This window comes from Egretta garzetta, unplaced genomic scaffold, assembly GCF_000687185.1.
Source record: "Egretta garzetta isolate BGI_Z169 unplaced genomic scaffold, ASM68718v1 scaffold292, whole genome shotgun sequence".
NCBI lineage: Eukaryota > Metazoa > Chordata > Aves > Pelecaniformes > Ardeidae > Egretta > Egretta garzetta.
In genome coordinates, this window is record NW_009258789.1 from 1962163 (window position 1) to 1975890 (window position 13728).

At 37.7% G+C, this 13728-nt stretch overlaps 1 protein-coding gene across 1 annotated transcript in view; it reads right to left on the reverse strand.

Annotated features, from left to right (window-relative positions):
* The window catches only part of VPS35L (VPS35 endosomal protein sorting factor like), a 59698-nt gene that overhangs the window by 42789 nt on the left and 3181 nt on the right, over positions 1–13728 (reverse strand). Inside the window, 7 exon segments of the mRNA XM_009649562.2 lie at positions 542–626; positions 4770–4898; positions 6234–6310; positions 7344–7368; positions 7726–7848; positions 8189–8356; positions 9318–9417. Of these exon segments, the coding sequence (XP_009647857.2) occupies positions 542–626; positions 4770–4898; positions 6234–6310; positions 7344–7368; positions 7726–7848; positions 8189–8356; positions 9318–9417 (707 nt within the window).

A 13728-nucleotide genomic window follows, 5' to 3' on the forward strand; every position in this document is an offset into this window, starting at 1 on the left:
CTGAACATCAAAATACCCTTCAACTTTGAATGCCATTGTAGGTCTTTTCCATAGCATGGCAGAAAACCAAGAGAATCACATGAAGTGGATAACAATTTCACCTAAAGGATCACTTAAAAATGATAGAAATAGATTAAAAATTTCAGTAACTACATTTTGATCATTTCAGAGTCCCTATTCAACTAAAAAAAAACCTTCTGACTTCTATTCCTCAGATATAAACAGAATGAAATACTGAGTCAAGAGGCTGACAAAACCAAAATGTTTTCATAATAATGACAGTGTGTTTTAAATTTCAAAATGCAGAGATGGTGATTTTTCCCAAGGTTTTGTTCTAGATATTCACTAATACATAAAGCATAGAACTACAAAATGAATTATTTTAAAGGCTTTTGAACAATTCTATACCATGCTCTGTACCACTGGTGTCCAAATGTCGTTTCAGCACTTTTCAGACAACTTTAATGTTTTCTAACATTACAAAAAATTAATTTAATCTTATTAACAATTGTGAGGTAAGTTTGGCACATCAGATACTTACCAAAAGTATCAAGGATATCTGTAATTAAAACAAATTTACTTGGATAAAACCGGATTACTGTTGTATCTGAAAGAAGCTTAGAACACTAGAAGGAAAAAAAAAAACAAAAGAAACATTTTGAGAGGACAATGCAAGTTTGTGTTTTTACTCCAGACAAGCTGGAACAGACAAGTATCTGCAGATGGAATGAACCAACACGAACTATCCAGCAAAAAGTACGAGAGCCTCTAACATAACAAATCACAGTACTCTCTATTTTTCAGGTTATTCTTCATTTCCAGCAGAGCTGTTTTTACTTTCTACAAGGTAATCTACAATGCAGAATTTCAGCTGATCATGCAGATCTGTGCATTTGTTCAGACAATACAAATTCTTTCCCAGAAGAAGCATAAAAAGGCACTTTTCTAAAACAACCTTTTTAAAGGGCTCTTTTCAATTTCTCACCATCTCTCTAAGCGTTCATATCAAACACAACATTTGATATGGACTAAATTAAGAAACAAGTTTAAAAGTTTAGCTAATGAGCTTTTCAACACATCTTTGCAGCTCACGTAATCAGTTCAAACATTTTGGAAGCAGGCCAGCTGATCCACAGTCCACTCCTGGGAGGAATCTGAAAACAATCACCAGCCACAGGCACCCAATGTGATTAGAATCATAGAATCACTTTGGTTGGAAAAGACCTTTAAGATCATCGAGTCCAACCTTTAACCTAACCCTGCCATCCCACCACTAAACCATGTCCCTAAGCACCTCATCTATCCTTCTTTTAAATACCTCCAGGGATGAGGACTTGACCACCTCCCTGGGCAGCCCATTCCAGAGCCTGACAACCCTTTCGGTGAAGAAGTTTTTCCTAATGTCTAGCCTAAACCTGCCCTGGCGCAGCTTCAAACCATTCCCCCTCGTCCTATCATCTGTTACCAGGGAGAAGAGGCCGACCCCCACCTCCCTACAGCCTCCTGTCAGGCAGTTGTAGAGGGCGATAAGGTGTCCCCTCAGCCTCCTCTTCTCCAGACTAAATAACCCCAGTTCCCTCAGTCGTTCCTTGTATGACTTGTGGCAGGTGAACCATAATGATGGCTGGAACAAAGTCACATTTGAAAACATATTAGCCAAATTAGTTCTAGTACCACTGAGTGTTAAGTCCAGGTAGGAACATGTCCATTCATCATATGAATTAGAAATACACACTGAGGAATGAAGATATTTTTAAGATATTTAATTTATCTATACTTTGTTTTCCAAGATAGTGCAAAAACGGCAGACTAAACTGGAGTCAAAAAAGCAGACTAAACTGGAGTCAAAAACTTTGGCAGAAGTTTATTCACAAAAAAATCAACTTCCACCTGAAGAAAACAGGCAAATGACTGCCTGAGGAGAGAAATCCGTCTCCTCCCTACTTGAGCCAAATGCAGCCTCTGACTACATGTTGTCTCTGTTTAAGACTGACAAGTATAGTATTCTCTGTGATCTCTGTCCCTTCTCTCTCCATCAGAAGACAGTTCTGCAATCTCAGTGGAATAAATAAAGTTCAAGTTTTCATTACATCCCAAAAATCCAGGAAGCAATCTAATATCCCACAAGACTGCTTTGTTTAAACAAGAAAATTGTAACATTTGAACATGCTTAAATGAGGGGCACACGTAGTCTTTTTGTTTTATTCATTGGGGAGGAACTTAAGAGTGCACCAGAAAGACAGATGAGAACATTCACATCTTACAACCAAAGCAGAATTTTCCCTACTGTGTGGTCAGTCAGTCACCTTCAAAGAGAGGTAATTCAGTAGCTGTTTAGTACCTACACATACCAAGAACACTTAATTGCCACTTTTCTTAGAGCTTACATACATAATCAACTTACTTCAGCTTACTTTAAGTAGCTTAGCTTATTCCATCTTGACAAGTAAAGTATCTTGTAAAAAGGCACTTGAGGAATTCATGTTATAAATTCAGACCCTGCCTTAATAACCAGAATTCTTCCTGCACTTCAAGTTTCTAAAATTCTTGTACAGAGAATGAAGGCTCCATCCCCAATGTCCAAATGAAAGATCTTGTGTAATTTCATCGTTAGTTCTTAAATCAGGATAATTCTGGCATTCAAATTAAAGTTGCTTCTTCCAGCCCAGTATACATTTCTGAAAATAACAACCAAAAACCAGGCCAAACTGACTCCTCCTACTGCACACTAATCAGTCGGTGATACTAATAATGATAAGATTACGTATATAATAATCACAGCCTGATGTCAAGAAAACTGCTTAGTTCTTTAAGAGGATACAACATTCTTACAATTATCTACTAAGAAGAACCACAGCAAAGAAAGTTCAGTCAGGTTTCTACCCTCTTGTGCTTTATAAGTATAGAATTATTATTAGTTACCTATAGTCTCCTTTATGAAAGACTTTTGTATGCATGCTAATTACCCAAACACCTATTTCTTTCTTACCCAGTCTTTCAATTAATGATGAGCATCTGCAGCATGAAGTTCAGGTGCAAAGTGAACAATACACAGACAACAATTTAAGAGAGATAAACATATGCAATTTTGATACCACTTCCCTAAAAGAAAGCACTGAATCCATCTTAGAATGGATTTCAATTGTGAAACCATTTGTAAAAGGATATATTAAAGTATTAATGTATAGATTATCAACTGCATGTCAGACACTGCATATATACATATTAATACACTGTAAATACTGTATATCCATGTCCCTTTTCTCCTCCAGACTTTTAATATTGTATTCTTTTTCACTAAGATGTTAAAACTTCACAATGCTGTATATGCACTCTTTTTTAAAGAATAATAATGCTGATTTCATAGTATCACAATAGAACATTAGTCACCCTAGGTAACATATAATTTTCTGATCTGCCTTCATTTATGTTTCATTTCCTTTATTGTCTTTACCACAATCTAAGATAAAATTACTGCAAACAGTTTTCACAAGAGTATCCAGCATGAGAGAAAAAAAATCCTGACTTTATATAACCTTGCTTGATGACTATTAGCATTACATCAGTTTTACAGCTTTTAAGGATGTCATTATCTCCTCTGTCCTCTGATGCACTCTGCCGCTGGCCTTTTTTTAAAGGCCACGCCAAATAAAAGAGCATTTAATTGTCCTATTCCCCCGCTGCCCCCCTCACAGTCCATCACCCCAAATGACCCAGAGGAAGACTGTGGAGAAGTTTGGAAAAACCCAGACACACCCACCCACTCACCCACCCAAAAAAAAAAAAAACCCCAACCAAACACGTAAAAAATCTGGAGTTGTTTTCTGTACTTTGGTAGCATCCTGAATCAGATTATTCAGTTGCCTTAGTAAGTCTGGATGGGGAAAACACTGGCATTCAAAAGCCATTCTGGTATTATTTGGGGTAGAGGGCAAAGAGTAGAGGAAAGGAAATTACATGTCCTAATTGCTACATGCCACATCTGTCATTTGGCCAGTCTCATTAAAGAGAATCCCATTCTACATACTGTCCTGGTTTCAGCTGGGATAGAGTTAATTTTCTTCCTAGTAGCTGGCATAGTGCTGCAGTTTGGATTCAGTGTAAGAATGTTGACAACACACTGATGGTTTAGTTGTTGCTGAGCAACGCTTACACCAGTCAAGGGCTTTTCAGCTTCCCACACTCTGCCAGGGGTCCAACAAGCTGGGAGGGGGCACAGCCAGGACAGCTGACCCCCACTGGCCCAAGGGCTATTCCATACCATATGACATCATGCTCAGTATATAAACTGGGGGGAGTTGGCCAGGGGCAGCGATTGCTGCTTGGAGACAGGCTGGGCATCAGTCAGCAGGTGGTGAGCAACTCCATGGTGCATCACTTGTTTTGTATATTCTATTATTATTATCTCTTCTTCTTCTGTTCTATTAAACTTCCTTTATCTCAACCCACGGGTTTTACTTTTTTCCCCCCCCAGTTCTTTCCCCCATCCCACCAGGGCTGTAAGGTAAAGTGAGTGAGCAGCTGTGTGGTGCTTACCTGTCTGCCAGGGTTAAACCACGACACATACACTAGCCAAAATCAATACACAACAACAAAGTTGAAAAACCAACTGTTGTCAGAAATCATAAAACTCTGAAAGGAATAGGTTTCAGGGAAGAACAGAAGAAAATAGAAAAAGAATAGAAACCCTTCTTTCCCCAAGAAAGAAATTGGACATGCCACACCACCAAACTCACTAGTTCTATACAGAGCAAAAATGTAAAACTGACCTGGATTACTATTTTCAGAGCTTTTACTTTCTGATCAGAGGACCAAGCATCCTTCAAAGACTGGTTCAGTTCTTCAATTCGGTTCATGTAATCCTGCTGAGTCAAATTCAATAGTTCTTTCTGTGACCCCTGGCAAGAAAACACAGGTCTACTTAATAAGAGATGGAGGGAAGGAAGGAGAGTGCCATTATCACAGAGTCAAATCACCAGGGGGGAACCCACAAAACTTACTACAGAATTACCTAATTTTCCCTTCCTACCTTTGGAGCATCAATATTGCAGGTGTTTGGCACATGAGTGCATCACAACTGCTTTGGTATCCAAAGTTGTCCGTGAGACCAGAAATGCTGGACTATGTCAGTGGAATTCTACTCGTGGTATAATTAGGACACTAATACTATACATACGCATACTAGCACCTGCGTAGAAGCAGTATCAGAGATAAACAAAATGTTTTGCCAGCAAGGTCCTAAGAAATTTGTTGACAGCAAGAAAAATCTGGCTATGCTTCATCCTCAGTAAGAAAACAAAACTATCTTCATTTCACACTCAGTACTGGAGCATTCTTGTGATCTTTTTTTCCAGAAGATCTTACAGACCTTATAAAAACATGTATCAAAAGTAAACTAGTGAAACGCTGGAAACAGAAATAATTGTTTAAGCTTTAGAAACTGACACAGGAACAAAGTGACTATAAATGCATTTAGAAAAATCAGAAGGTGGTTCTGGAACAGTCTTCAGTCGAAGTATGAGTGATATTATAAACTACCTTCAGGACTAGTTTTGATGAGTTTATTAAGCTGCATTACAGAACAGATTTCATAGTATGAGAGCCTAGAAGCAACCATCAGTAAAAACAATCACAGATAAAGAGATAAAATGCAAACACAATTATTTTCACACAAGGTTACATATTTCCTTACGGTAAAGGGTACTTTATTTTTCTACCCAAAACAATTCCAGAAGTACCCCACAGACTCAGGTTTTACGGAAGTTAGTTATGGAACACCTCATCTTTGCACAGTAAAATACTGCAGTTTGAGAAATAACTTGAGTACTCAGTATTTCTATCAAGCACATAAATGTAACTTCAGTCAAGCTCAGGTAGCCAGTGTGCAGCTTCTGCAAGAGGGGCAAACAAAATTATCAGATGTTAAGACTACTAGGCTCCATGAAGTTTTATAGCAGCTGCAGACCTTACCAAGGTAAATCCAGAGTGGTAGATCAGGTGAATTTTTTCAATTACAATTTTTAGTGATACAAAAATATGATTCTGCCTGAATTCTATAACAATAAGGACTGAAATTACTAGAAAAGTCCCATGGAAAGTATGTATTTGTCTAAATACTGCCCAAGTGCATGCAGAATCAGGACCTTCCTAAAAGGCTGCATAAAGGATTTTTATTTCACAAATTCATTTCACTTTTTAAATGGTAATGTAATTGGATCAGAAAACTTTCTCACCTCTTCCAGATCATCCAGTTCTTCTAACCTTGTCCTCACTTTTTCAGAAACTGCTGAGCCAGTCGTTGTAGCTTTTCCTGTAAAGAATTGTGTGTTTGAGTTTCTTTAACATTTCAACACTTGGACTTCTAAAGGGAAACAAACCTGAGGGAGTTTGACAGACCCAGGCAACTAGTCAGCTTCCGTGACAGAAGACAAGACATTTAAACATATCTACAGTTCATTCACTTTGAACATGGAATGACAAATAAGCAAAACTGAGTATAAATAGATTTTCTTGCAAGTTTTGCTGGTAAGGAAAGAACCACTGGGTAGAACCATAGGATAATTCAGGTTAGAAAAGGCCTATGGAGGTCTGTGTCCAACTCTCCTCCTCAAAGCAGGTCCAGTCTTGAAGTTTTAACAGGCTACACAGGGTTATATCCAGACAATTTAATGATATTTAAGATAGAGAATTCAATAGAATTCTAGACATCCTGTTCCAGTGTTTGACCACCCTCATTCCAAAAAAGTATTTCTCTTTTTTTTGCAGAAGCTGAAATGCTGCATGTTTACTCATATATAAAAATTCTGATTTACTGTGCAATCAGCTATGACTACTTAGCCTGGATTTGCTGTGCTAGAGAACATGATAAAATATTTAACATTTGGTTCTTTTTTGAACACTCAGTATACAGTTGAAATCATTTCACTTTCATGTAAAGAGTAACTGAACAGGTTCCCAAGGCACTTGTTTGCTTTCCCTTCCAGCAAGCAGAAGAGTTGATAAACATGATCCTCAAAATATTATTGCTCACTTTAAATGGAAGAAAGTTTTAAGCTCCAGTGGAAGGCAGTGAATTCCATTTCCTTCCACAAAACATAATCACAAACTCATTAGCCTCCAAGGCATAGATGACAAGGTGTTTGGGTGGTTTGTTTTCAATAATTATTTTAAGTAAAAATCCAGCAGAAGCCTTATTCACAAAAAACCCCCTCATAGACCCAACCACATGTTGGAATGGGGAGGAGGAGAGGAAATCACATTTCAACTGGTTTTGACCAGAAACCTGCCACTGCAACCTACCTCAAGCAACATCTGTTACTGTTAGATATAAAGGAACAGATTACCTTTTTCAGATCCCATGTACAGATTCTGTGAAGAAACAGAAAAGGCAGACTTTTAGGAAAAATGTACTTGTTAGCATTCCAAGAACACACAGGGTAATTACACTGCTAATTAAGCCTCTAATCATTTAGAAGTAGACATTAGACCAGAAGTTATTTGTATTGTTATAAAAAGACAAAGTAATAGCTTCTAAGTATCAACAGACTTTTGGACCCGGCTCCAAAACAATCACTGTAAGTGAGAGCTTGTGGTACAGCTTTCTACAACATTAAAACTGAAATTTAGAGGACCAGTGTTTACTAGGAAATAAATGCAAAACAGCAACATCCAAAATCCATTAAAGGTCTTGTACAAATAAATAAAACCGGAGAAGCTGCCACTTACAATAGAGAGCTTCTCTGTTGTTGTGTATCTAGCAAGGATTTCACCACGTTTGCTTGACCACGGTTCAAAGTCATTTCCTACTGCTGAGCTGTCATCTTTATCCCGTTTCTTTCGTGTACTATCCTATGAGGAGAGTACGAGTGCAAATGTTAAATACAAATCTGGAAAAAAAAGAGAAGGCTGATAAAGGTCAACTTAATGTTTCAAGTGCTTACTGATCCAAAAAGTTACAATTTAAAAAAAAATAATAATAATAATCCATATTTAAATAAATGTCAACATAAAACAGGTAGATGAAAAAGAATACTTTATTCTATTAATAATAATCTCCTATTTGCATTAACCTCCAAATTGGTGGGACAAATATATTTTATCCAGGGTTGGCTTTGTGGCAGTGGGTTTTGTTGGTTTGGGTTTTTTTAATTTTATTTATTTAGTTGAGATAACTGTCCTCCAGTGTTACCATGGTAGCAGTCGTCATCACAGGATCTGCAGCTGCTGCAAATAATGACAAGGGATCGGTACCATCCAATACACTGCTCAATGGATCCATCATAGAACTAGAAGAAGAGGAGGAGGTAGAAGAAGTACTTCCTTTGCGGTTCATTTTCTTGGTCTTGGATTCAGTTACCTAAAAAAAAAAAAAATCAAAACTATTAAACAAAAATACTTTCTTTTCCCCCTATTTTCTTTAACAAATAATGAAAATATGTACTACATACATCGTGCTGTTGCAATGAAAGCAAGGACCCACCTACAACAAGCTCTTTAGAATCAGCATTAGCATTTAAATTGAAGCACCTCTTCTTCCCTTGAATCTAGAAGCACTCTGCACTAGCATTTCCATTACTTTTTAATTTCTCTTTCCAATTCTGGATCTACAGAACTGTAAGAACCACTGTTGTAAATTTATTTCTAGTACCCCTCCTCTATTTTATAGTTTTTCTCCCTCTCCTCCAACCTCTTTCTTGCTATTTGATTTCCTCTGCCAGTCTCACCTTTACTTTTCTTGTACAATACTCAAGCCTGAAACATCAAATCCATTCTTAAGGCCTCTGTCTTATCTCCCTACTGACGCTCCTGAGTAGAAGCTGCTGTCCATTTATCATTCATTAGTGTATGACTATCATCTCTTTGAAGCAGGATTTTTTTGTACATCCACATTTTTAAAAGCCTCTCATACATTAAAGAAATTATAAATGTTTTAAAGCATACAGCTGACTGGAAGTTAACCCCAAAACAAATCTTACATCAAGCAATTATGCAGGTTATTTGTAATGTAACAATTTGATTTTAAACTTATCCATTATTCAGCATTTAATGCAACCAAGAAAACCCACAAGCTGAAATGCTGTATGAGTCCAAAGAAGACTGGTTTTGGCACATAACAGCACCAGAAAATTTCTGTAAAGGACAAACAACAGAATAAACCTTGATGTCTCCAAAATAACAGGCCACTAACACAGAAAGCAACTTCACTGGTACCACCACCAACTTCAAAGCTTTTTAATTTTAAAGGAGTGGAAGTGAGAGGAGGAACACAATCAGTTTTAATTCACATTTGTTTTACAAAAGCACAAAAATAAACTCACTGTAATGGGTTTTAGTGGATGGTAATCACCAAAATCCAAGGGTACAGATTCCAGCTTGCAGACTTCAGATTCTGAAACATAGTTTCTTGATCTCGCATGCCTTAAAAAGGAAGAGTAAAGGGAAAGTATAGATGTACATAAATAATCACATACTTACGAAAAGAGAAACATATCCTACATCTATACAGATGAAGGCATATTTACAAAAAGAAATGCATGTTGAAAAATAAGTCAATATAAAGACCAAAATTTCTCTCTTTACTGAGATACATGAACTAAAACTGAAGACATTTTACTTTTAGCTGTTCAACTGTTTTCTGCCTCTATAGCTGGATTCTCTTCCATTCCATTCAACAACAAAAGGGCAATTTAACCCAGCATTTGTATGTTCGACAGGCTGATGGAGATTATTAAACACATCTTTTAAACTGAAGAGTCAAAGAAAAAGCTAAGTGTGAAAACACAAAGGAAGAAATCAAAGTGATCATGCACAGATATAATGAGGGACTACACAGATTAACTTGTGTAGCTGCAAAGCTCTTCCCTGAGAACGCTCTTTCCATCTGTTCACTGTACTCATAACAAAAGTTGCAAAAATCAAATTATAAGAAAAAAAACTATCAGTATTCATATGCCTGCATTGTACATAAGTCCTTGTATAAAAGCCTTGCCTTGCCTATGAAAATTAAATATGCCATTAAATGAAATCAATCAAAAAATATACATATTTCAGGTTTTATTTTGAATCTGATATTAAGAGAGAACTGTGAGAACTATGGCCTCCATCTCTAAATAAAAAATAAAACTTGATTCCAGAAAAGAACATAAATAAAAGTATTTGAGTACAACAATATTGCCACCAGGAACTAACAGTAACATACACTAGTTTACCAATCACAGTGTAAGGACGCTGCTCTTCTATAAAACAGATCATTTATCCTGGTTTTAATTACTCAAATATAAATTTCTATTTTGAGAAGGATTTTAAAGCATGTTTGACAATGTAGGAAGGCAAAAAAGGGGGATTAAAACCTCCCTGACTATCACCGGATGACAATTTCAAAAGAGACTTAAGAGTTACAAATGCTTTCTAATATCTCTGACAACACATCAATAAACAAAATTAATTCCTTTTAAATGTATGCAGTAACAGTAATGGCTAAACAGGGAAATGAAAACACAAACTCACAAAAAATAATAGGACAGCTGCTTCCTAAAACAACTGCCATCCATCACGGTACTGTCCTTTAGCAGCAGCAATATTTAAGTACTAAGGCAGAAAGAGATCCAAGTAAAATCTAGAAAAATATATTTGAAAATATTTTCTCTGCATTCTGCTCTTCACAACTTTTTGATTTCTTTCTTAGTCTTTGAAGCATGCAGAGCAGCTAATTGTTTTTTCCTGTTTCATCCAGGATCCTGAGAATGTTTATAGCACACACTAAGGCCTTAGCTAAATGAGTAAAACCAGCAGACACACAAAGGTTTCTTTAATCAGACTCCTAATGAAAACAAACAGTATTCCCCCCATATAATACACATCTTTCCCACAAAAACGAATCCAAACTTTCAAAGAATTCCCTTCCTACCAGAGACCTAATTCATTAGGTAGAATTTCAGCAGTGCCAAGCAGTCAGCTCTCCTGTAGATACTATGTAGCCCCAACCACCCCAGATTAATTTAAAAAAAAAAAAAAATTAAGAATTAATGTTATGGTTGTGCTACTCCAAGGAGAAGCTTGAGATACAGCAGAGCAAGAGAAACAGTCCAGTGAAATCCACATGCTTATTCCTTTGTTTTCTTCATCTCCAGCTCCTTTTGTTTATACATGAATAGTCTCTTTAATTTACTACTGTCCCATGATTCAATGATTCTCCTTGCTCACTTGCTTCATGAGTTAATTAGCATTTGGGTGAAAATCTTTCAAACTCTTCCTGGCTGCCTAATTATAACATTTCTATTATTCTGTTACAGCTCTGTCAGTATTTCCATACCTCTCCTTTACAGATATTTCCAAACTAGCAGTGAAGAAAGATGTCACTGACAGCTCACTCTTCACTCCCAGGCCGAAATCAATCGTACTCTAATAATAATGTTAGGCATCACTGGGCAACTATACATGTCTAATACCCACATGGGAATGAAGAAGAGCTGTTGACCCTGTGAATGAGTCTTTAAAAAGTACATTTACAATGTGGCTATTCAAGTGATAAGACAGCTTGTAACACAGCTAATACGGGGGACAAGTTCAGGCTTGCTCTGACATTATGTTGTGCTTATTCTCCCGGGAAAGGAGATTAAGCATTCCTTTCTTGGCCACAGCAGCGCAGCCAGCTTCCAAGAGTAATATAAGAGCCAGGCCAAGCTGGGGTTTTATCCCCAGTACTTATTGCAAGACACACCTCTGCTTGCAGGTGCTGTTTTAACAGTGGGTTTCAACCTTTTTTCGCACACAAGCATCACTGCAATCGCCACCACTCTATGTCTTCAACACTTGCCAGACTGCCAACCATCTTCTTTCCTCCTGGTAACCAATCTTTTTTCCTGGGATGGCTGTACACCCTCCTTACCCCTAAGCTACTGAAGCCCTTCCAGCACCCAGCCCACCCTAGGAACCCCGGTGCCTCCCTCGCACTCCAGGTTCAGCACAAGTCAGTCCCTGCGCAGCAGAAGCACCAGCCTGGACTCCACACCTCCCCCTCCTGGGACATGACACCTCTCAGGCACACAGCACCCACACGGAGCCAGTGCTTATCCTAAAGCAAGGGCTTAAAAAAGCTTACAGAGAGCACAAACAAGCAAGGCACATAAAATGGAAAAGAATCTCCTTGCAATACTAGACATATATTGGTATTGATAATACAATGAAGTGCATCCCACAAGTCAATGCAGCTATCATTTTCTGAGCATAAACCCAAACAATATGTCTAGATAGTTACACATAGTTATTACAAAAATCAATTCTAGCCTTACATTTTAAATTACTTTATATATTTGCCAGTTCTTTTTACTACTCTAATGAATTTTTAATCCAATAATCTTCTTAATTTGAACATTATGTTAATGCAAGACCCTTTTATTCAGCGCCAACAGGTACTATTTTTTTCCTCATATGAAAACTAATGAGTATGCAGACAACTAATCTGCAAAACACATTTTTAAAATTAGCATCCAACAATGCTTAAAAATAGCTAGCATTCTACCGAATCCTGAAGCATGACAATATCGTATTACACAAAAACATGCATTAAAACATTTTACTCTGGTTCATTATTTCTCCATGGCCACTTCTGCATCAGTGTTACCAGACCTACTTATTAGCCTGCCACCTCATTGCTGCATTATGTAAAAATCAATTTGTTGGCATCCCTACTGCTCTGCTTTGTGGCTGCGGTCCTTAGTTTTTCATTATGTTTTGGTACTGCTAAAAATTCAAAAGTTGCAGCCACATTTACTCCTTTCAGTTTCTGCACGGTCACTGACCACACAGATTCCAACAGCCAACAAGCGTGTTAGAGCCGTCTTACACTCTCAAGTTTTCTTAGCTACATAAATTCAAGTTTTAAAGTCTTTCATACCCCAGTGAATTTATTTTTAAAAGTAGAGCTCTGATGTTATAAAAACACAACTGGTTTCACTAACAGTGACTTTTATATCCACCAATTATTTCCACTTTTTATTAAACATGAAAGTTTGCTCACAAATTAATAACATGAAAGTAGGAGACAGATTATTTTCAGCACAACAATGTATATATGGGGAAAACTTTCAGGCATCCTAAGGTTCCAGTTGCTGCCTATCACTTTTCTCAACTCCGTATCAGGTTTGATTTCTAGTTTGCTCAGGACTATAACACATCAGCCACATCAAAACCTGTAAGTGAGATATATTTGACACGTTAAAGGAGCAATAGCCTCAGGAGAACAAGTCCTCCAGAAACAGAAAATCAGCTCATTTGTAAACAAGAACTATTTTGGAGAAAAGTGAACTATGAACAGATTTTCCTTTACACTGTCAGAGGGAGATCACCTACTGTATCCTTCCTTTCCATAACAAGTACCAGACTGTGTAAGTTATTCCACATCCTACACAGTACAGCTTCCTCAGCTGTTTTTCCTGTAGAAATACTGGACATCGCCAGAAGCCGACTCTGCCTCTTCGGTGCGTAGCCCGTAAACACCGTGTCTGCTTCTAAAGAGCCTGTGAAAGGTAACTAACGGAAGCTAAACCGTGCCAGTAAACTTAAACTCGCTGCACAGGAACCTTCATCTTCACTGGCGAGTTTTGCAATCGGCGGGCCGGGCCCTGGCTGCGCGCCCGCAGTGACACCGCCCGGGCGCGGCGGGAGGAACCCGCCTCTCCCTCACCGGCTCCTTTCTCTGAGGAGAGGACGCACATCCGAAAAGATACA